The sequence below is a fragment of the Tamandua tetradactyla genome, chromosome 3 (assembly GCF_023851605.1).
Source record: "Tamandua tetradactyla isolate mTamTet1 chromosome 3, mTamTet1.pri, whole genome shotgun sequence".
NCBI lineage: Eukaryota > Metazoa > Chordata > Mammalia > Pilosa > Myrmecophagidae > Tamandua > Tamandua tetradactyla.
Window position 1 is genome coordinate 69,569,862 of NC_135329.1, and position 25,636 is coordinate 69,595,497.

Consider the following 25,636-nt stretch of genomic DNA (forward strand, 5'->3'; position numbering starts at 1 on the left):
AACAGAGCCAAGAGACTTCACAGGAAAGTCTTTCAACCTGCTGGGTCTCACCCTCAGGGAAAACTGATGGAGGTGACTCCTTTCCCCCAATGGGAGGTCAGTTTAGTCCAGGAAAACCGGGCTGGAGTCTGTAATACTTATGTAGACCCTTCTAAAGGTGGGGAGGGAAAAGTCACCTTCCAAACAGGACGAGAAACAAGAACTGAAAAATTAACCTGTGTTAAACAAAATTTAAGCTAGAGGCCCAGAAAAAACTGAACTGAAGGTCAAAGAACAGATAGACAACAAACTCATCTAGCAAGAAAAACCTAGGTAAGATAAATGAAAGCAATCTACAGAATAAACTAATTAAGGTAATTAAATGTCCACACACCAGAAAAAAATAACAAATCACACTAGGAAAATTGAAGATATGGCCCAGTCAAAGGAACAAATCAATAGTTCAAATGAGATACAGGAGCTGAAACAACTAATTCTAAATATAGGAACAGAAATGGAAAACTTCTTCAAAAACCAAATCAATGAATTGAGGGAGGACACGAAGAAGACAAGGAATGAACAAAAAGAAGAAATGGAAAGTCTGAAAAAACAAATCACAGAACTTATGGGAATGAAAGATACAGCAGAAGAGATGAAAAAAACAATGGAAACCTACAATGGTAGATTTCAAGAGACAGAGGTTAGAATTACTGAACTGGAGGATGGAACATCTGAAATCCAAAAAGAAACAGAAACTATAGGGAAAAGAATGGAAAAATATGAGCAGGGACTCGGGGAATTGAATGATAATATGAAGCAAAACAAATATACGTGTTGTGGGAGTCCTGGAAGGAGAAGAGAAGGGAAAAGGAGGAGAAAAACTAATGGAAGAAATTATCACTAAAAATTTCCCAACTCTTATGAAAGACCTAAAATTACAGATCCAAGAAATGCAGCGCACCCCAAAGAGAATAGATTAAAATAGGCATTCTTCAAGACACTTACTACTCAGAATGTCAGAAGTAAAAGAGAAAGAGACGATCTTGAAAGCAGCAAGAGAAAAGGAATCCATTACATACAAGGGAAACCCAATAAGACTATGTGTGGATTTCTCAGCAGAAACAATGGAGTCAAGAAGACAGTGGATGATATATTTAAATTACTAAAAGAGAAAAACTGCCAGCCAAGAATTCTATATCCAGCAAAACTGTCCTTCAAAAATGAGGGAGAAATTAAAACATTTTCAGACAAAAAGTCACTGAGAGAATTTGTGACCAAGAGACCAGCTCTGCAAGAAATACTAAAAGGAGCACTAGAGTCAGATATGAAAAGACAGAAGAGAGAGGTGTGGAGAAGAGTGCAGAAAGAAGGAAAATTAGATATGATATATAAAATACAAAAGGCAAAATGTAGAGGAAAGTACTACCCAAATAGTAATAACACTAAATGTTAATGGACTGAACTCCCCAACCAAAAGACATAGACTGGCAGAATGGATTAAAAAACAGGATCCTTCTATATGCTGTCTACAGGAAACACATCTTAGACGAAAAGATAAACACAGGTTGAAAGTGAAAGGTTGGAAAAATATATTTCATGCAAATAACAACCAGAAAAGAGCAGGAGTAGCTATACTAATATCCAACAAATTAGACTTCAAATATAAAACAGTTAAAAGAGACAAAGAAGGATACTATCTACTAATAAAAGTAACAATTCAACAAGAAGACATAACAATCATAAATATTTATGCACCGAACCAGAATGCCCTAAAATATGTGAGGCGAACACTGCAAATACTGAAAAGGAAAATAGACACATCTAGCATAATAGTTGGGGACTTCAATTCCCCACTCTCATCAAGGGACAGAACATCTAGACAGAGGATCAATAAAGAAATAGAAAATATGAATATTACAATAAATGAGCTAGACTTAACAGACATTTATAGGACATTACACCCCACAACAGCAGGATACAACTTTTTCTCAAGTGCTCATGGATCATTCGCTAAGATAGACAATATGATGGGTCACAAAGCAAGTCTCAACAAATTTAAAAAGATTGAAATCATACACAACACTTTCTCATATCATAAATGAATGAAGTTGGAAATTAATAATAGGCAGAGTGCCAGAAAATTCACAAATACGTGCAGGCTCAACAACACACTCTTAAACAACCAGTGGGTCAAGGAAGAAATTACAAGAGAAATCAGTAAATATCTCGAGGCGAATGAAAATGAAAACACAACATATCAAAACTTATGGGACGCAGGTAAGGCAGTGCTAAGAGGGAAATTTATTGCCCTAAATGTCTATATCAAAAAAGAAGAAAGAGCAAAAATTCGGGAATTAACTGTCCACTTGGAAGAACTGGAGAAAGAACAGCAAACTAACCCCAAAACAAGCAAACGGAAAGAAATAACAAATATCAGAGCACAAATAAATGAAATTGAGAACATGAAAACAATAGAGAAAATCAATAAGACCAGAAGTTGGTTCTATGAGAAAATCAATAAGATTGATGGGTCATTAGCAAGATTGACAAAAAGAAGAAGGGAGAGGATGCAAATAAACAAGATCAGAAATGCAAGAGGAGACATAACCACTGACCTCACAGAAATAAAGGAGGTAATAACAGGATACTATGAACAACTTTATGCTAATAAATACAACAATGTAGATGAAATGGACAAGTTCCTAGAAAGGCATGAACAACCAACTTTGACTCAAGAAGAAATAGATGACCTCAACAAACCAATCACAAGTAAAGTAACTGAATCAGTCATTAAAAAGCTTTCTAAAAAGAAAAGTCCAGGACCAAACGGCTTCACATGTGAATTCTACCAAACATTCCAGAAAGAATTAGTACCAACCCTGCTCAAACTCCTCAAAAAAATTAAACTGGAGGGAAAGTTACCTAATTCATTCTATGAAGCCAACATCACGCTCATACCAAAACCAGGCAAAGATATTACAAAAAAAGAAAACTACAGACCAATCTCTCTAATGAATATCGATGCAAAAATACTCAACAAAATTCTAGCAAATCGAATCCAGCAACACATTAAAAGAATTATACATCATGACCAAGTAGGATTCATCCCAGGTATGCAAGGATGGTTCAACATAAGAAAATCAATTAATGTAATACACCATTATCAACAAATCAAAGCAGAAAAATCACATGATCATCTCAATTGATGCAGAGAAGGCATTTGACAAGATTCAACATGTTTTCCTGTTGAAAACACTTCAAACGATAGGAATACAAGGAAACTTCCTTAAAATGATAGAGGGAATATATGAAAAACCCACAGCTAATATCATCCTTAATAGGGAAAAATTGAAAAATTTCCCCCTAAGATCAGGAACAAGACAAGGATGTCCACTATCACCACTGTTATTGAACATCGTGTTGGAAGTTCTAGCCAGAGCAATTAGGCAAGAAAAAGAAATACAAGGCATCCAAATTGGAAAGGAAGAAGTAGAACTATCACTATTTGCAGTTGATATGATACTATACAATGAAAACCCTGAAAAAACCACAGCAAAACTACTAGGGGTAATAAACAAGTACAGCAAAGTGGCAGGTTACAAAATCAACATTCAAAAACCTGTAGTGTTTCCATACACTAGCAATGAACAAGTTGAGGGGGAAATCAAGAAACAAATTCCATTCACAATTGCAACTAAAAGAATAAAATACATAGGAATAAATTTAACTAAAGAGACAAAAGACCTATACAAAGAAAACTACAAGAAACTGTTAAAAGAAATCACAGAAGACCTAAATAGATGGAAGGGCATACCATGTTCATGGACTGGAAGACTAAATATAGTTAAGATGTCAGTTCTACCTAAATTGATTTACAGATTCAACGCAATACCAATCAAAATCCCAACAACTTACTTTTCAGAAATAGAAAAACCAATAAGCAAATTTATCTGCAAGGGCAGGGTGCCCCGAATTGCTAAAAGTATCTTGAGGAAAAACAACAAAGCTGGAGGTCTCACGCTGCTTGACTTTAAGGCATATTATGAAGCCACAGTGGTCAAAACAGCATGGTACTGGCATAAAGATAGATATATTGACCAATGGAATCAAATAGAGTACTCAGATATAGACCTTCTCATCTATGGACATTTGATCTTTGATAAGGCAGTCAAGCCAACTCATTTGGGACAGAACAGTCTGTTCAATAAATGGTGCCTAGAGATCAGGATATCTATATGCAAAAGAATGAAAGAGGACCCGTATCTCATACCCTATACAAAAGTTAACTCAAATGGATCAAAGATCTAAACATTAGGTCTAAGACCATAAAACAGAGAAAAATGTAGGGCGGACTTCCGTGTCAAGATGGTGGCTTAACAACGTGTGCATTTTAGTTTGTCCTCCAGAACAACTACTAAATAACCAGAAACAGTACAGTACAGCTCCTGGGGCCACTTCAGTGACCAGATACACAGCGTACCCCAGTCTGGACCAGCTGGACCAGCTGCGAGCACCCCCCAAACCGTGAGTTCCCAAAGCTATGGCGGCCAGCACCCCTCTCCTACAGGCTGCTTCCCAGAGGGGAAAGTAAAGGACTTTACCAGCAGCAGGGACTGGGCACAATCAAATGCCAATTGTGGAACTAATTAACAAATTCTGACTACTAAAAATAGGCCCCCAGCTTAGGTGAACCTGACCAAAGTGGAGGTTGCTCATTTTTGCCCTGGCGCCAAGGGGGCAGGACTGACAGAAAATGGGGGAAAAAAAAAGAAGGAAACAGAAGTTTTTGTGGCTGTGCATCTACAAAGGCTTGACTGCCTCTGGATACAGTGGCAGGCCTTTTCAGGTTGCAACTGCCCCAGGGATAGGCAGAAGTGAGCTCTTTTGGGGGCTTGTCTGGAGTCTGTGCCTTCCCCAGGGGAGAGGTGAAGCCCAACTCAGGTGGACTCCCTCCATCAAGGAACTCAGAAACCAGGGCTTGGTAATTTGAAGCCATTAAAACCAGCCTACAACCTCTCCTCTGTCTCCACAACATCCCCAGCAGGGAGAGTCTGCCAAAGTTAAAGGTACCACATCATCTTATGCTGGTGGGACCTGCAGTCAGACAAGAGCCACACACAGGGCAGGATAAGAAAAACAGAGTACAGAGACTTCACAGGAAAGTCTTTCAACCTGCTGGGTCTCACCCTCAGGGAAAACCGATGCAGGTGACTCTTTCCTCCTGATAGGAGGCCAATTTGGTCTGGGAAAATCTAACTGGGGTCTATAATATCTAAGTAGACCCTCCTAAGTGTGTGTGAGGGGGAAGGCACCACACAAGCAGGGCAAGAAACAAGAAAACAAGAACTGAAAAATTCTCCTCTGTTAAACAAAACTTAAGCTAAAGGTCCAGATAAAGCTGAACGGAATGTCAAAGAACAGATAGGCAACAAATTCACCCAGCAAGAAAACCCTAGATAAAAGAAGTGAAAGCAATCTCCAGAATAAACTAATTAAGGTAATTAAATGCCTAGACGCCAGCAAAAAATAACAAATCACACTAGGAAAATTGAAGATATGGCCCAGTCAAAGGAACAAACCAACAATTCAAATGACATACAGGAGCTGAAACAATTAATTCAGAATGTACGAACAGACATGGAAAACCTCATCAAAAACCAAATCAATGAATTGAGGGAGGATATAAAGAAGGCAAGGAAAGAACAAAAAGAAGAAACTGAAAGTCTGAAAAAACAAATCACAGAACTTATGGGAATGAAAGACACGGTAGAAGAGATGAAAGAAACAATGGAAGCCTACAATGGTAGATTTCGAGAGACAGAACATAGGATTTCAAAACTGGAGGACAGATCATCTGAAATCCAACAAGAAACAAAAACTATAGGAAAAAAAATGGAAAAGTATGAGCAGGGACTCAGGGAATTGAAAGACAATATGAACCTCACAAATATATGTGTTGTGGGTGTCCCAGAAGGAGAAGAGAAGGGAAAAGGAGGAGAAAAACTAATGGATGAAATTATCACTGAAAATTTCCCAACTTTTATGAAAGACTTAAAATTACAGATCCAAGAAGTGCAGCATACCCCAAAGAGAATAGATCCAAATAGACATACTCTAAGACATTTAATAATCAGAATATCAGAGGTCAAAGAGAAAGAGAGGATCTTGAAAGCAGCAAGAGAAAAGCAATCCATCACATACAAGGGAAGCCCAATAAGACTATGTGCAGATCTCTCAGCAGAAACCACGGAGGCGAGAAGACAGTGGGATAATATATTTAAATTATTAAAAGAGAAAAACTGCCAACCAAGAATTCTATATCCAGCAAAACTTTCCTTCAAAAATGAGGGAGAAATTAAAACATTTTCAGACAAAAAATCACTGAGAGAATTTGTGACCAAGAGACCAGCTCTGCAAGAAATACTAAAGGGAACACTACAGACAGATACGAAGACAGAAGAGAGAGGTGTGGAGAAGAGTGTAGAAAGGAAGACTATGAGTAAAGGTAAAAAGAAGGAAAATGAGATATGACATATAAAATCCAGAAGGCAAAATAGTAGAAGAAAGTACTACCCATGCAGTAATAACACTGAATGTTAATGGATTAAACTCTCCAATCAAAAGACATAGTCTGGCAGAATGGATTAAAACACAGGACCCATCTATATGCTGTCTCTACTCAAAGGACACGAGGCCAAGGACACAAATGGACATTTACACACCAATGTTTATAGCAGCATTATTAACAATTACCAAGAGATGGAAACAGCCAAAATGTCAATCAACAGACAGTTGACTAAACAAACTGTGACATTTACATAAGATGGAATATTATGCAGCTGTAAGACAGAATAAAGTTATGAAGTATGTAACAACATGAATGGACCTTAAGGACATTATGCTTAGTGTGATTAGCCAGAAACAAAAGGACAAATACTGTATGGTCTCACTGATATGAACTGACATTAGTGAATAAACTTGGAATATTTCCTTGGTAACAGAGGCCATCAGTAGATAGAAAAAGGGTGAGATATTGGGTAATTGGAGCTGAAGGGATACAGATTGTGCAACAGGACTGAATATAAAAACTCAGAAATGGACAGCACAATACTACTTAACTGTAATGTAATTATGTTAAAACACTGAATGAAGCTGCATGTGAGAGTGATAGAGGGAGGAGGGCTGGGGACATATGTGGGATCAGGAGGAAGGATGGATGGTAAGGATTGAGATGGTATAATCTAAGAATGCCTAGAGTGTATAATAATAGTGAAATGTACAATGTACGAATTTTAAAAATGTTTTTGCATGAGGAAGAAAAAAGGAATGTCATTATTGCAGGGTGCTGAAAATAGATGATAATACTTTAAAATGTCACCTTATGTGTGAGACTAAAGCAAAAAATGTTTACTTGTTACAAAATTTATATTTTGACTGGGGCATTTCCTAATATAACTCATGTAGATAGTTTGATTGAATGTCATAAGTACTTGGAATCTCAGGTAGGACATGGGAGTTTGTTGGTTTGTCCAGAGTGATGCCCTGATGAATCCCAGAGTGATTTGATCAGTGACTGGAAAAGTATTTGCAAGCCCCCTTCGGGGAATGGTGAGAGTGGGGAGAAATTCAACTTCCCCAAGTTGGATTCTTGATATTCTCACAAGCAGTGTGGACAACCAAAGCTATAGGCTGAGCCCCTAGTCTTGGGGTTTGTTCACATGAAACTTAACCCCACAAAGGATGGGTCAGGTCTACTTAAAATTTAGGCATAAGAGTCACCCCCAAGAGAGCCTCTTTTGTTGCTCAGATGTGGCCTCTCTCTCCAGCCAATATGACGAGCAGTCTCACCACCCTCCCCCTCTCTGCATGGGACATGACTCCCAGGGGTGTGGACCTTCCTGGCAATGTGGGACAAAGATCCTAGAATGAGCTGAGACTCAGCATTAAAGGACTGAGAAAAACCCTAGAATGAATTGAGAATTAACATCAAGGGATTGAGAGAACCTTCTCGACCAAAAGGGGGAAGAGTGAAATGAGACTAAGTGTCAATGGCTGAGAGATTCCAAACAGAGTTAAGAGGTTATCCTGGAGGTTATTCTTATGCATTAAGTAAATATCACCTTGTTGTTCAAGATGTAGTGGAGAGGCTGGAGGGAATTGCCTGAAAATGTAGTGCTGTGTTCCAGTAGCCATGTTTCTTGATGATGATTGAACAATGATATAGCTTTCACAATGAGACTCTGTGAATGTGAAAACCTTATGTCTGATGCTCCTTTTAGCTACTGTATCAACAGAAGAGTAGAACATATGGAATAAAACTAAATAATAGGGGGAACAAATGTTAAAATAAATTCAGTTTGAAATAATGGTAAATGAAAGCGAGGGGTAAGGGATATGGTACGTATAGGTTTTTTTTTCTCTATTATCATTTTATTTCTTTTCCTGTTGTCCTTTTTTTTCTTTTTCTAAATCGATGCAAATGTACCAAGAAATGATGAATATGCAACTATGTGATGATATTAAGAATTACTGATTGCATATGTAGAATGGAATGGTAGCTAAAGGTTCTGTTGTTAATTTTTTTTTAATTAATAAAAAAAAGTTAATAAAATAGTGGCAACATCAAATGCTGGAGAAGATGCAGAGAAACTAGATCACTAATAGATTGCTGGTGAGAATGTAAAATGGCAAAGCTACTCTGGAAAACAATTTGGCAGTTTCTTATAAAATTAAAATGCAATTACCAAACAAATAAAACACACATGGAATCTATGCCTAAGTCTCCAAGCACTAATTCTGTGCAAAATGAGTGCCTCTAGAAAGCATGCTATGATAAATTTAATTCCAGAACTAAATTTACAGAAAAGCTGCTCATATTATTGATTTGGAAATAATTAGCCATTAAATCATTCAGTTAGCTAAATAAATAATGATCAATTTCCTTCAACAAGTCTCCATATAATAACATTTCATCAACTTGATTACAGAATTCTAAAAAGTAAGATCATGTAGGCAAGTTTAGTTTGTGTTACGATCTACTTATGAACGAAAGTCAGGGATCACATTCTACCATGATTTCAAGTTTGGGTCATTTAATGTATGGTATTCTTCAAGTCCATGCTGTTTCTAACAAATATTTGATATTATAAAATAGTCAAAGACAGACTGATTGAGAGCTATCACATGCAAAAGTGTACATGAGAAAACTTCATAAATTACAAAGCCAAACATAAATAACAATGATGATTATTTAAATTACCTCTATATTAAAAAAATCCATCCTTAATATATATAGTAGGTGCTCTGGTATGATTATCTCGCTCAATTCAACAATATTTTAAAATAACTTTTTCAATATTTAATCAACTTGGATTCTTTTCCTCAATGGAATCTTAAAATCTGATGGTCAGAAAAGACGATCTGAAGGGACTCCTGGACAGAGAGAATCCCTGCCTTCCAGCTAAAGTCTCACTGACATTGCCAAGAGCAGCCCACATACCCTGGACACTTGAACTCAAGTGAACCAAGAGCATACGCCCAACCCTGAGCATGACAACTGCAACGCACATACAGACTCGTCCTCATCCCTGAGAAGAGACATGTATTAGGCACCTACCATGTAGCAAACCCTCCCCGGATGTGGAGAAAGAAAAGTCCCAGAAATAGATAAGGCACTTGGGGTCTGCTCTTCAGGTTAAAGAGAGCAGATAACAGATGTAAAAACTATAAGCAGCCTTCTCCAAGCCACAGGTAAGAGGTTGAGAGGAAGCTGTTAGTTTGAAGAACAGACATGATGGTTAGGGAGGATTTAATAGTGTAAGGGAAACTTTCCAAAGGGGCTTAAGCAATAGCATCCCAATAGAATCACCTGAGGGACTAAAAAAAAAAAAAAATTGACGCTGGGCCCCACTCCAGAGATTCTGAAATAAGTAGAAACTAGGTTTCAATATTTTTTAAAAATTACCTAAGTGAATCTAATACACAACCAGGATGAAAAACTACTGGAGTTCAACAAGGTGAAATGCGAACTGGAGTGACCAAGTACCAAGTGGTGGCAATAAGACAATGCAGGAGAGTCTGAGCAAAGTTACGAAAAGAGGGAGCCCCATCAGGCAGCAAGTAGAGAGCAGCAGTCCAACCATGAAACAGACAAACCTGGCATGCTCAACAGGTAAGGAAACTGAAGAAAAGAAAAGCTGAATTATATTATTCTGCTTGAAATCCCTGTAGCTTTCCACAGAGTGTTCAAAATGCTTAACTTAGCACATAAGGTCTTACATTTCTCCACTTGCCTAAAGTGACATCATTTCTTCACTGTGTGCCCATATAAACCCTTTTATACAGATACTAGAATAACTTACAAATCTCTGAAAAATCACAAGGTTTGATCTTGTTTGTCTTAGTGAATTTTATTCCCTCTTCCTAAAATATTATCCTTCTCCGTCTCCTGACCTCTCTCCCTCCCAACTGCCCTACTTTCTTCATTTAGAATAACTCTTATTCATTCTTCAAAATCCAGGTCAAATAGCACCACCCCAGGTTGGTTTCTCATGCCGTCCTTTCACTGTGCTGTCACCCCTCTACAATCACAATGCCTACTGTAGCTGAGCTCGAAAGTGAATCTGTCTGTCTCCTCACCTTGACTGTAAGCCCTCTGAGGACAGGGAGCTTATCTTCCTCAGTGTTATGTTCTAAGTTTCTAAGGCAAGCCTAGCACACAGGTTCCCAGGATCAGTCCTTCTAATGCACACAAGGTTACACAGAGAGCTGGAAGGAGAGGCCCTGACTGACCATCAAGTGTGCTTCCACTACCGCACATAACTCCTCAAAAAATCTCTTTCGGCTTCATGTTTCAAGATCACTGTGATGCTTCCTCGTTTACTTTCCAACCAAAACAGAGACAGCCAACTACTCTAAGACCCTGTGAAAGGGGGAGGCCTAATAACCTGGAAACCTGTGGCCCACAAAGGACTTAGCCTCAATTACTCTCCAACTATCTCCAAACCCTGACATCTGGGGATGTCAGAAGCCTTTACAACCTGAGGACTCCTTTAAAAGATTCTACTCCGTGCAGGCATCCATCTTTCAGACCTCTCCCACATGGTTCCCTTTTTAAGAAGTCCTATTTTAGAGGTACTCATATTCAACAAACTAAAGAAAGGAAAATATTATATGAACCAATGTTGCAAACTTTCTGATAATTATTTCAGCCTATTATCATGTCAATCACCAGGTGATGTTCTCACATCTTTAATACAGTATTTTCTTAAGGTCTCAGATTCTGTCTGTACAACTACCCTGATAACCAACCCTAATTTAATCCATGGGTAATCAATTAAAAAAAATTAAAAAAAGAAAATGAAGAACATCACAACTACTCCCTTTATCTTCATCAATTGTAAGATATATAATTAATAATAGCTTTCTGGAGAAAGAAAACTAAATTATACATGTACCCAGCAACTGGAAGATATACCTTGATTTCAAAAATAAGGTGGAAAAACATGGATCTTAGAACAAGAAAAAAAAGGTATATTTCATGGAAACCTCTAGTATTCAAGGGACCTGTATACTGGATACAGAAGTGGTATCAGCTCCTCTTCTTCCCAACTGCATATAAATATTGATTGAAAGAAAAGAATATCTAAATCTAGGCCATAGTATTAGGTGGGGGGAAATGTTAGTTTTATTCCCAGTATACATTTTCCCCTTTTTCCCATAAGAGAACTCACTCAAACTTTATTCCACACAATAATATGCTCAGTTAAAATGGGGCACTGGCCAGGCACACCGGTAGAGGGAAGGGGCGAACAATAATATGTTAGTGGATGCTGTGGATTGGACTACCAAAAAAGCAGCTTTTCCCTCCCTCCCTTCCTCTTTATGGATGCCAGGAAAATAGAGAGGATGGGGGTAGTGGGTGGGGGGTGGAAACAAAAGCAGCCTTTGAAGCATGAGGGAGCGAATTGAAAGAAAATGGGAAAAGTGCCCAGAACCTTGAAAAGAAGTAAGGAGGTTAAAGAGAAAGAAAGTACAAAATGAAAGCTGTATTTGGTAAATTTGCCTACGTTTCATTTCAAGAATTTTCTATATGGCAAGATATAATGCCACACAGAAAATCCTTAAAATGCTAAATTCATCTACATTCTAGGAAGCAAACAGTTAAGAGTTCTTACACAAAAGCAGGAAAGAAATGAATATTTACTGACACTTTACACTACTCATTAAGAGAATCACTTTACATAATTAGCAACTCAAACACAGAGATCTAATTTTTATATCTTATTTATCCTTTTAAATCCTCTATGTTAGTAAGTATCTAGAAAATGGTAGGTCACTCAATAAATTTTTTAAAACTGAACAAATAGATGATTATGTCGAGTTAAGCAATTCAAAATTACTGAAAATACAAACTCTCATTCATTCACGTATTCTTACTTACTATAGTTATTCTGATATAGGTTACACATTGTCAAGTAACAACAATCTACTTTATTACCTTCTGTTGTTGGAAATACTTCTCCTTTGGTTTTACTTTCTGCCAATTTTCCCGTCCTGAGCAACACTTCTGCAAAGCTTTCTACAGGGAGGTTCTGAGAGGGGTCATAGGTCACTTCAGACTATAAAACAGAGGCATTTACAGAATTTAGTTGAGTGACACATGTCTTCTGGTAACTTCAATAACTTCTTACATACTGAAGCATCTAATTCTACACAAAATTTTAAATGAAATCTTATTTTAATCCTGTGATATGTTACAACAAATGCGAAATATCACAAGAGTAAGCACAAAATGAATGCATATTTTCTGGAACACTTTAGATTTTGTTTATACTAAAATATCCACAAGAGCGAGACAGTTAAATCTGTGTCCTTACCTCAGTGACAAAAGGATTAGAGATGACAGACTCATAAAACAGATGACAACCTTGCTTATCTAGGCCTTCATTGCCCACAGTTCCTGTTCGATAAACACCACCAAATTCTTGCCCCTAATACAGCAAAGTTAAGAACAGTGTATTAAAAAAAAGACAGGGGCTGGGGGAGGCTGATTACAGGACATACTGGACAGCGTGCTTTCTAAGATCTAAAGTGAGAGACAGTGTCAGAGTGACACGGGTTCCCAGCAGAGATGGGAACAGAAAGAGCTTCTAAGGGCAGCAGGTCGACCCCATCCTGCAGAGCTCTCTGGTTTTCCTAGTCACGCTGACATCAATGCATCAGGACCACTGGAGCAGTCGATGTTATTATACACAGTCGACAGCCAGTGAAATCATCTTAAACATTTTGTGCATATTGTTCCCAGTTCAAACACCTCTTAGTAGCTTTGAACAATGCAAACAGTCAACAATATATCTAAACTACACAGAATTACAATACAGGTGCTCCACAATCTAGGCCCAAATATGTGCTAACATGTTATCTTTTGCTACTCTTGCTTACAAACTCTCCACCACAATCGAACTGATCTGCTTTCTGTGTCCTATTTCCTCTTTGCCTTTCTCCCACTCTGAGGGTACTGCCCAGGCTGATGGTTCAGTTCAATCCTGCCCCTCTTTCCGGGCCCAGTTCAGACCTAATCTGCTGAAACCTTACCAGATCAAGGCAAGCCGTGATCATGTCTCTTCCATGACGTCCACCACCTCCTCAACAACTATCATTCTACAAATGCCTTCAAGACTCATCATCAGCATGAGCAAACACTTATGAGCAAAAACTTTAATATCCCTAATATGGTAATACTTCTGTTCTGCTCTCCTCAAATAGACTGGAAAGTTCCTTACTGGAAGAGCCAAATAACACATTCATCCATTTCTCCAACGTTTACTGAGTACTTATTTTATGCCAAGCATAGAACAGAGAAATAACGAAGCTGCTACATCAAATGCTAAAAATTATAGCTGATATTTATTAAAAACTACGTATTAGTCACTGTGTCAAACACCTTACCTAACACATAAGCTTTCAAATAGTTCAAAGTCCAACAACTGACACAGAAAAGTAACCACACTCCTAACCTAGTGCAATACAGGCAGTGATGGGAGGCAGGCCGACATACCCTAAAGCCAAGCATGTAATGGCTCAGTAAAGTGAATCTTCATTCCTCTAACTGCTGGATTCTTAATCCATTCTTAGTTATCCTTGGTTCTCCTCTTTCCCACATACCCACCCCAGTCTACCACCAGCTCTACAAAATAAATCCCCAAACCAACCCCGTCCCATGGACTCCTGCTGCCTCATGGTCCAGGTCACCCTGACTGCCCACCTGGAGTGGAGCCCTAGGGATCTGCCTCTTCGCAAACCAACCCCGTCCCATGGACTCCTGCTGCATCATGGTCCAGGTCACCCTGACCGCCCACCTGAACTGGAGCCCTAGGGATCTGCCTCTTCGCAAACCAACCCTGCCCCATGGACTCCTGCTGCATCACGGTCCAGGTCACCCTGACCGCCCACCTGAACTGGAGCCCTAGGGATCTGCCTCTTCGCAAACCAACCCCGTCCCATGGACTCCTCTGCTGGCATGGTCCAGGTCACCCTGACTGCCCACCTGAACTGGAGTCCTAGGGATCTGCCTCTTCGCAAACCAACCCCGCCCCATGGACTCCTCTGCTGCCTCATGGTCCAAGTCACCCTGACTGCCCACCTGAACTGGAGCCCTGGGGATCTGCCTCTTCACAAACCAACCCCGTCCCATGGACTCCTGCTGCATCATGGTCCAAGTCACCCTGACTGCCCACCTGAAGTGGAGCCCTAGGGATCTGCCTCTTCGCAAACCAACCCCGCCCCATGGACTCCTGCTGCATCATGGTCCAGGCCACCCTGACTGCCCACCTGAAGTGGAGCCCTAGGGATCTGCCTCTTTGCTTCTCCTCCTGACTCCCAAAAGCCATCCCTCCACAGCACAGTTCAACGATCTTAAAAGTAAAGTCGAAGAACAGAATTCCACTGCCTAAAATTCTCCAATATCTTCCCACCTTAATCAGAATAAACTTAATGGTCCCTACCACAGTCCACAAGGCTCTGTGCAACTGGCCCCTCCACCGTCTCTCTGATCTCCTCACCCTTCCCCTCCCCACCACCCACTCTATTCTGCCCACAGCAGCCTCCTTCGCGTTCTACCGTGGTGTCACGCATGGCCCATTCTCAGGACTTTGCACCTGTCCACCCGGCTCAATCAGTTTCTGCTCAAAATGATTTCCCTCTGAAGAAACCCAACTTTTCCATCCAAAACAGCACTTCTTCCCCCAAATATCATCCTTCCCTTGCAACAATTATCTTCATAGTACTCATTACCAACTGACATTACATAACAGAATGTCTGTGTTTCTTTGCTTCCCCCTCTGGAACAGGAACTCCACAGGTGAAGGAACTAGACTGAAGTATTACTCCACCCTGTCCACAGTAACCAGCACAACACTCAATGCTAAATGTCTGCTCACTGAATGAATGAGCAGGACCCTCAGTGGACGTCTGAGGAGAACTGATAAATATCTTTTTCCTCTAGGTCATTTTTCTATAGTTTAAACACTAAAGGATGGCAGTGTGAGAATACAGAGAAGACATCAGGGAAGCAAAAGGCTGAGATGGCACAGAAAGCAAAATTCAAATGCTCTAATGTCTGAACTGTCTGCTGAGGATAAAGAATCCACTACGCTGTACTCTTTACTGGGAGCCCCAGCTGACCTGCTGGACCACGAGGCCAAAGGAATATAGCAAAAGCTATATTTGATTAAACATTAATAAAATCATTTTCCCTTTTGTCTCACAAAACTTTAATTCTGACATATAACTGCACCTCACCTCAACCTGTACAAGCGCCTTTGCAAGCACTCCTTGGGATTACCACCGCCTATCTATAGGAGGGCTAGATTTCTTAAGGAATTATTTCAATAATCCAGAGTAGAAAAAGAGATGCAAAAAATGGAGAAACAGTGAAAACTGAAGAGCCATGCTAATGAATTGACATAAATCACAACATTTATTCTAAAACAACATATTACTTACCCGAAGGGGTCTCAGGTAAATTAAAGACTGCTTCCACCACTGCCCGTCGCTGGCGGTTTGCAGCACAGCTTTGGTGGTGGTCGCCGTGTTAGAGAGAACTTTCCTGGTGGTAGCAGTGGTCCACTGCAAGAAGTCCACTGAGCTACTGCCTGGAACACTTACTTCAGCCTATAATTTAAAAAAAACAAAAAGAAAATGACAATAGTCAAAAATGTGCTGTCATAAGAAAGTGATAATGTGACTGCTTAAAAATATAAAACATAAAAATACAAATTTTTAAATTTCACCTCTTTTACAGTCTCCACAACACTTAACCACACTTAAATTCCCTGGCTCATCTGTCATTTAGTTGTTTGCTATCTATCCACATACTTCCCTTTAGAATCTCAGCTCCAGGAAAACAAGAGTTTGGCTGCTTTCTTTGTTGCTATTCCCCAGAGTCAAGAACAGTACCAGCCACACAGAAGGACTTCAATAAAATTGAATGTAAGAAAAGAGGAAAAAAACAAGGAAAGAAGAGGGAGAAATCTAAGAGCAGGGAGGAATTCAGAGGAGGGAGAGACTGGATTTCAAGCCAAAAGCACGTGTAACGTGTAGCAGGCAATGAATGATTGCTAGTATGAGTCTCTTTTCTCTCTCTCTCTCTTCCAATTACACGAATGTTCCAAAGAGAGGATGTTTTAGATCAAGCTTCAACAAATTTTCTTAAAGGGCCAGAGAACAAACACTTTAGGCTTTAGTAACTAAACAGAGGTATAAAAGATGTAAAAATGGCTAAATCAAACATTGAAGGATGAAAACTACTCTGCTGGAAATAACAAGAACAATGGGTAGAATTAACAGTATGTGAGCCACTGCAGAAGATTAGTGAACGTGAAACACTTGCAATAGAAAGCATAAAAAAAAAAGGAACAGTGATACAAAGAAGACTGCAGCAGTGAGCCTGGAACTACTTCAAGTGGGCAATACACGTGCAGTAAGAGTCACTGATGTGGGGGTCCAGAAAAAAACAGTGGAAGAAACAATGCTCCAAATTTGCCAAATTTAATGAAAACTAGAAAACACAGATCCAAGAAATTCAACAACCCCAAGAACAAGAAACATGAAGAAAGTCACACCAAGACTCATCATAATCAAATTTCTCAAAATCACTAATAAAGAAAAAAAATCTTAAAAGCAGCCAGAGGAAAAAAGATATTTCAGAGTAATAAAGATAAGGCTGACAAGAAATTTCTCTTGAGAAGTAATGCAGGCAAGAAGATACTGGGGAAACTTCTTTAAAGGACTGAATGAAAAGACAGTCAACTTAGAAATGAATACCCAGGAAAAAATATCTTTCAAAACAAAGGTGAAATAAAAATGTTTTCAGAGATGCAAAAACTGAAAGAATTCACAATCACCAGACCCAAACTACAGAAAATCTTTTATGCAAAAGGTAATTGCTCTCAAATGGAAATATGGATCAACACCAGAGAATGGAGAACCCAAGAAATAACAACCACGTAGATAAAAATATAAGAGTTTAAACCAAGAAATAACAACCACGTAGATAAAAATATAAGAGTTTTTTGTTATTTAAATTTATTTTGAAAGTAAATGATTGCTTAAACAAAAACAATGTATAGTGGGGTGTAATATATATGTAAATATAAATATATTAAAATAATAGCACGCAGGGTGGGAGGGTATAAATGGAAGTACATTATTGTAAATTTCTTAAACCATATATGAAGTAGCAAAATGCGACTTATATACAGACTGTGATAAGTTAAAAATGTATATTATAAACATTCAAGCACCACTAAAGTAAAACGTCAACAAATGAACAAAGGAGATAAAAAGAATCATAAAAAAGATCCAATTAATCAAAAAGGAAGCAAAAGAAGAGGAGGAGGAGGAGGAGGAAGAAACAACAAGGACCAAGGGGACTAAAGCAACCAAATAGCAAGATGACAGATTTTAAACTAACATGCAAACTAGTGCGTTAAATATGAATGGTCTAAACATCCCAACTGAAAGAGACTGCAAGAATGGATAAAAAGTAAGACCCAACTATATGCTACCTATAAGAAATATACTTTAAATATAAAGACAAATATAGGTTAATGGAAAATACAAGTACCATGCTAATGCTTATCAAAAGAAAAATGGAATGGCTATATCCATTATCAGAGTATATTTCAGAAAAAAGAATATTACCATGAAATTTAAAATGACCATTTAATAATGATAAAAGAGTCAATTCATTAAGAATATGACAATCTTAAAATATATGCATATAACAACAGAACTTCAAGATACAAGAAGCAAAACTGTGAGAAAAAAAAAAAAAAACCTACAAGTAGAAGGTTTCAATAACAGAACTATCAGAAAACCAGTAAGGATACTGAAGATTTGAACGTTATAGCCACAGTAATCTAATTGACTTAAACAGAACATTTTACCAACCAAAAAACATATTCTTCCCTGTGCATAAGGAACATTCAAGTCACATAATATATGTTAGATGACCACAACAAAATTAATTTAGAAATCAGTAACGGAAAGATTTCTGAAAAAATCCCCAAAATATTTTGACACAGATCATATTGTTTCTGGAAAAAAAGAAATCAAAAGGGGCAGTAGAAAGTATTTTGAACTTAACGAAAATGAAAATCAAGCATACATGTATTTGGGAGATGCTGCTGAAGCAATACTTTAAGGGGGTATTATTTCACTAAATGGCAATACTGACAAAGAAAAATGGTCACTAACCTCAATTTCCACCTTAAGAAACTAGGAAAAGAGCATAAAAACCCAAGAAAACACACAAAAAAGGAAATACTAAAGGTAAGAGTTGAAATAAATGAAACAGAAGAATGAGAAACAGTAAAGAAAAAGAATCAATGAATTGAAGGGCTGGTTCTTTGAAAAGATCAGTATAGTTGATAAACTTCTAGTCACACTGGTCAGGAAATTGGAGAAAAGACACAAATTAGAGAGGTGATATCACTTCAGATTCTACACCTATTAAAAGGATTATAAGGAAATTGTATGAGCAACTTCATGCCAGCAAATGTAACTCAGATGAAATACACTGATTTCTTGAAAGACACAAACTATCAAAGATTACTAAAGAAAATAATATTAACCTACCCAGTCTTGTCTCTATTAAATTCTAAGCAAAAACCTTTGCATAAAGTAAACTCCAGGTCCAGACAGATATGTTCAAGGATACATTATTTTACTAGGTTTGTAAAACTATTTTACTTTTGGTCTAATTTTAGCATAGTGTTCCTCCCTGAACCATTTAAAAAAGAAAACTGGGGAAGAAAAAAAATAGTATATTAGTCAAGTAATCCCTTTCAAAAATATTTATAAAGCAAACATTGGGTTCTTTATTTTTCACAAATCTAATACCTCAATAATGAGATGCTCATGTTTGTTTCTCTGACAAAACAATTTTATGTATTACTTATATTAATTAATAATTAAGAAATAAATTATTCATGTGAATCAACTTCTGTAGCCCAAAGGCAGAAAGAAGTCAGACAAAGCACCTTTAAATGTTAAAAAAGCACTGTTTTTCATCCAAACAAATGTATGATTAATAGTGTTTAAAGGTTTATATGTGGTACCTCCTTCCAATCTTGAAGCAATCAGTTAAAATCCTAATGCTCCATTTACTAATTTGGAAGATTACATGTCGAGAAAAATTTCAATACATTGATAGCCTTTTAAATATAAATGACAAAGAGCACATCTGTTTTTCATTAGAGAAAAATATAACTTGCTCTACAAAAAATGAAATTCAAAAAAAAGATTTTGGTTCATTATCCGACTACTTCTATTTATCTTTCCTTAAGTATCCCTGTTAAATAAAACAACAATTAATGGCTTCATACTTCAATTTCAACAGGCTTTTGACTACCAATAGAAGGATGTGGTTTGGCTATTTAGCACTACATCACACCGTTAATTAACATACTACTTAATTTTTTAAAAATCATGTACTCACCCGATAATTACCAGACACCATCACATGACAGAACACGTAGGATGAATGGAATGTTTTAGACCAGACTGATGGTGGCTGTGTGGGAGACAGACATCCAGGTCCCAATTCCTGGGACTGGCAGATGGCTCTCTGCAGACGCAACAAGACCCTGAGATGAGACACTATCCTGACCTAGCTGGTGGGCCCAACCTATTCATGAGCTCCAGGCAGAGGCCCGGGAGAACATAAGACAGATGCTCCGGGAAGCAAGGCAGAAGAGACTGGAAGCCTGAGAGGGATATGACCAATCTTTGCTGGCTCTGAAGTTGGAAGAAAGGGATGAGGGACCACAAAGCAAGAAACGCAGGTGGTCTCTAGAACCTGAGAACAACACTTGGCTCAAAGCCAGCAAGGCTAATGGGGCCAACAGTCCAACAAGTGCAAGGAATTAAATTCTGTCAATCTGATCAGCATGTAAAAGGATTATCGTTGAGACCCTTCAGAAAAGAACATAGTCCCATGGGGACTTGATCTTCACCATGTAAAATCGAGCAGAGACCCAACCAAATCCCCCAAATTTCTGACCTATAGGAAATTATAATACACCTGCACATTGTAAATCACAAAGTATGGGGTGATTTGTTACGGCAGTAATAGAAAGTTAATATACCATGTTAGGATACTTAATATAGTTTATAGAAAACCAGTGTGAATTTTATTCCTACTTCTAAAGAGAACTGTTTTTAAGGTATATTAATAAATTCTTAAAATATACTCAATTTGGTGTTGTTTAAGGTTTTCCATAAAATTTTTAAAATTATCCCTCTAACACTTAAAAAAATTGTGTTTCCAATGGAATTCTGCACATTAGGACAAATACAAATTCTGCACATTAGGACAAATAATAAGTCAGTGCAATATTAATATTACCTAATTATGAAGACAACTAACAACACAGAAAAATAGATAAATTAATAAAGGAAATTTCTGTTAAATTGTTTGGGCACTACAAGTGCAATCTTAAAAAAAATAATTAAGATTTTTAAAGTAAAATGTTAGTGTCTTTCCTGGGTTTCAGATTATGGGAGAAACTGAGATTGGCTCACTCAATTCCTTTCTGTCCCCTTACAGGTTTTCTTATTGTTGCTAGTGGCTGAAGATCTGAAGACTACATTTCCCAAACTCCCACATAGCTAGGCTCCATATATGATTTTGTTTTCTTCAAATAGATACAGCTGCATGAAATATTTGGGGAGTGGAACTCCAGTAAATATCACACTTCTATTTGTTCTGATTTCTATCAGCAAGCAGTATTTCTTTCTGCTTTTTTTGCAGCTGTAGTAAGAGAGGTCCCAGGGCTCAAAATCTGTGGGGTTAAAAGAAGGTATGGGCTTCCATCTGGCTGGCTTGTGCCTTGACAGAGGTAGTGGCACACTGGGTACAATTATGCCAGGGGCTCTCTGAGTCCCCATCTTCCTCTAGCAGATCATAGCTCCCTCAGGTCAGCTCCACAGTGCTGTTCTAGGGGTTCTCTTAAAAGTGAGCTAAAGCCTGCTCTCCCAGTCCTTGCAATGGTTTCCCAGGTCTTTAATTCCCCATAAACAATCACCCTCAACACACAATAGCTAGACTGCTTTCTATTATGTATGGCTGAACTTTGATTTAGAAGAGAGAGAGAGATAGAAATACAGGCAGGAGTCAAAGCGATCAAAAATGTCATCTTTCCTACTCACATACCTGGAATGAAGAACATGGCTTAAATCTATGGCTTGCATTAGGCTTTTTCTAAAACCTTCTCCCAAGTCTACACGATACAGTAACCTTTTCAAGGAGGAACTGGGTCTAAAGAGCAGATATATCTCACAATAAATCACTATATCTGTCCAGTAATGGGAAATTGAGTTAAATAGACTTCCAGAACTGCTTCTAACCTTTGCTGTCCAATATGGGAAGTACCAGCCACACAGGGCTAGGGAACTGTGGTCAGTCCAGCTAAGATGTGCTAAAAATGCACAATACACACCAGATTTCCCAGCCTTAGTACCATAAAGTGATAACAATAACAACCCACATGTGCTTGGCCACAAAGAACAAAGACCAGAGCAGAATGCACCCTTTCTGTTGACAGGTATAACCAAGAGGGAACAAGGTAAGGCTAAGCCTTACACTCTCACTTTTTCTCACAATTTCAGAAACCAAGGAAGTTATTCATCCTCCTTTGTGGAGGTGAAAGTGAGACAGAATGAAAGAGCAAAGCTCCTTAGCCAACAGTTCTGAAAAGACAAGGTAGAAAATCCCAGATAAGAATAAACAATTACTCTTTCAACAGCAATAGCAATGATAGCTGCCATTTCTTGAACAGGAGCTATGTGCCAGGACTTTACAAAGTATTCTATATGTATAATATGCATAAAATTTGGAAAAGAACACAAAAAAAGAAAAATAGCTGTTTGAGTGGTAGGGGTATTAGAATTCTTCTCTTTAACTTCTTTATAGTAGGCAGCTGCCTCATGAGGTCTAACACAACTCAATAAAAAACAAGTTGATTCTGGCTTCAGAGTTCCAGAGACTCCTCTTTTCTAATAAGGCAATTACCCCAGCCAATGAGCTCCTGATGTCACATGGTGGGAGAGGTGGTGTCTTCAGTTTCCATCTCCCTTCTGGACATCTCTTCTCACTGTGCATGTAACTCACCAAATTTGGCATAAGCACATTTCTCTGTGGGCTACTGAAAGCTTTTGAGATCATATGTGTTCAGCTTCTTTCTGCTTCTAGGTTTCTTCCCCAAATAAACTCTGCACTCCATGGCACTAGTACTGTGTTTGTGTAACACCCAGTAATAACACTATTTTCAGAAGGATCACTTGCCGAAATAAATCTCAGAAGGAATATGTGATAACTATGCATTCACTCTCACACACACATATATACCATACATTATATAGTAAGTCTCTCAGTTTTTTGGTTATACTTTTTGGTTACTTAAAAAGCTACAACTGAAAAAAAAAATAAGAGAAACAAATTGTAATTCATTCACCTACGGAAGAAGCATTCACTGAGTGACTCGACTGGGCCTCACGCATTGTACACCGGACTAGACAGGTGATAAAATAAGTAACATATGGCCTCTGCCCTCCAGAAGCTTGACAACTAGGAAGGGAGGCAGAGAGACAATTACAGAATAACAGCAAGCTCCAAAACAGAAGGACATACAAAGTACTATGGGAGTGTAAAGAGAGAAATTATACCTTCTCTGCCTGGAGGTATAATCACAGAAGGCTTCATACGTAATGTAAGTAATATCCAGTGGAAATAAATTAGGGCTGACACAAAGGAAAAGGTGATTTCAGGCAGAGGAGTACCTTACATAAAAACAAGAGGCATGAAACAAAATGGCAACAGCCATAAGTGACTCAAGGAAGTCAAAGACAGGAGCGCACGGCAGGGCAGAGGATGAAGGCGGCAGTGGCCAGCCTGAGACACCTGTACCCCCAGGGGCCTCCATGGGAACCCTGGGCAACGGGCAGCCCCGGAAATACTCCAAGCAAAGGAATCACATAATCAAACCCATGGTTTAGAAGTAGTGTTCCAAGAACCAGGAATCCAGTTAGGTTTCTAAATTGGATTAGGTTTCTTAGTCTGAGGGTTTAGAAAATCAAGGAATGTATTACAGCAATGACAGAGGGGACAGAATGAGGTCACCACAGGGCATTTTTCCATCTGAATTCAACTATCAAGTTAAAAAGGTTTTATTTCTCATTGGTCTAAAGGTGAAAACAGCCTGAGGTAAATCAGATAAGCAGAGCAACGCAAGGACTCTTAATCCGATTACCTAATGAAGAAAGTCTACCGTAACTAAGCGGGGTCTGAGGAAAGATCTGGAAGGAAGAAAACAGGACGGAAGTCAGGAACACAGGCCAACGTTAAGATTCTTATGTGAGGTTAGATACAGGGAAGGCAAACACGAGCAAGAGAAGTTGTTGAGGAAGAAGTAGGAGGGCCGGATTCACAGAGAGAGGCAGGTAAGGGCCTAGAGGCAGGATGACAGGAAAGCCTGGGAAGCTTGTCTATAAATACAGGAATGAGAGTGGCTGCCATGTACTGTCTCCTCAGGTACTGAACCAGGCCTTTCCTATGGACCTCACCAAGACCTAGTGACTCACAGAGTGGGCTTCAGAGGCCCCATTCAAAAGATAAGTGAACCGAGGGTCAGAGGACTTGACTATGACACCTATAGCCAGCTGGCCAGGGGTGCCTGCTCTTCCCCTCACCTGATCAGGCCACCAAATGTGCAGTTTACTTGTTCTTTAGCATTGTGTTAGACAGTGCACTATCCCTCTCCTATGAACTGAAAGAATTACAGACACACTTTCAATGTGTGTACCATAATATATATGTCTGTCCTTCCAAGTAGACAGTGACACTTCGAGGGCAGGGACCACGTTTAATTCATAAGCCTACCAAAAGAGAATGTGAAAAGCCCTATTCTGCAGTTTGGATTTGTAGACATCTATAAAAGGCCTGGTTTTACTGCTCTGTGTAAATATTTGAAGATAAGTTTTCAAAACCCTAATATGTAATGTCTATAGTAGCTAAATGTTATTCAAATAAGATTTCATTCACATTTTCAATCTTTATTCATTTTTAGAATCTTCTTAATTGAGAGGGTGTTCCAAATGATCTGAATTATCATCCACTACATCAGGTATAGAACTAAAAACATAAACATAGTTAGAAATATGGTGCTTAAACAGAATACAACTTAATTCAGAGGTAAATCAAATCAACTGAAAGATCCAGAAAAGGTAGGTCATAAACAGTTATTTTATTTTATAAAATGAACCTAAACTTTACTTCTTCTCATATGGATGGGTTAGCTCAAGATATGAAATTTAAAACATATAAAACTTAAAAGTCTTTTCAGAAGATAAATAAAATTTACAGGTTCAGAAATATAAGTGATAAAAAGATCTTCTGTAAGAGCCTTGCCTAATGAGAATTACAAAAGAAAAAATAAAACAAGGGGTTCATTTGGACCAAAGAAGAAGCATTTAATTTGGGCATAATCTGCCAATATTATATTATGACTAGAGTTATTAATGAGGAAAACATTAATATTCGCTTCATATATAGGATTAAAAAAAAGGTTAGGCAAAATTTATCCCTCAAATGATTATACCAGCAGTTTTTATATTTAGAGTTTCACACTACCAATTATGATGATGATGATAATCATGAATAATCTATTTAAGCAGTAGCTTTCGCTGGTATCAACAATAAAAGGGTTAATTTCTGAGAAACCTGTTTGCCTATTCCAAGTTGAGCTGGTGATACATAAAAACAAGATGAGGATTACAAACCAAGCTTGAGCTGAGTTCAACCACTATCCCTTTCCCCCTAACATGTCCTAAAATAGTCCAAAGAACTTCCCTACAACCAAAACTTAGAGCAGATTTCTTACTGAAATAAAAATATTACGAATGCAGTCCTTATTACTTTTAGACATACTTGACATAAGAAGCAACAGAAAAATATCCCATGTAGTAAATCCCTGTAAAAATCTCACTCCACTTCAGCTTATCTACTAATTAAGACAGACAAGGCTACAATTTAGCTGTTCTCACCTTCAGGAGTCATGAACTCCTATAAATTTCTGAAGAAAGATAGGAATCCTTT

At 38.2% G+C, this 25,636-nt stretch overlaps 1 protein-coding gene across 3 annotated transcripts in view; it reads right to left on the reverse strand.

Annotated features, from left to right (window-relative positions):
• Positions 1 to 25,636, reverse strand: part of NBAS (NBAS subunit of NRZ tethering complex) — a 585,536-nt gene that overhangs the window by 247,546 nt on the left and 312,354 nt on the right. For all 3 annotated transcript variants that reach the window (XM_077153236.1, XM_077153235.1, XM_077153237.1), the window contains 3 exons: positions 15,985 to 16,152; positions 12,858 to 12,971; positions 12,479 to 12,599 (listed from right to left, as the gene is read on the reverse strand). In XM_077153236.1, coding sequence (XP_077009351.1) covers positions 12,479 to 12,599; positions 12,858 to 12,971; positions 15,985 to 16,152 — 403 coding nt within the window. The remainder of the gene's footprint in view (positions 1 to 12,478; positions 12,600 to 12,857; positions 12,972 to 15,984; positions 16,153 to 25,636) is intronic.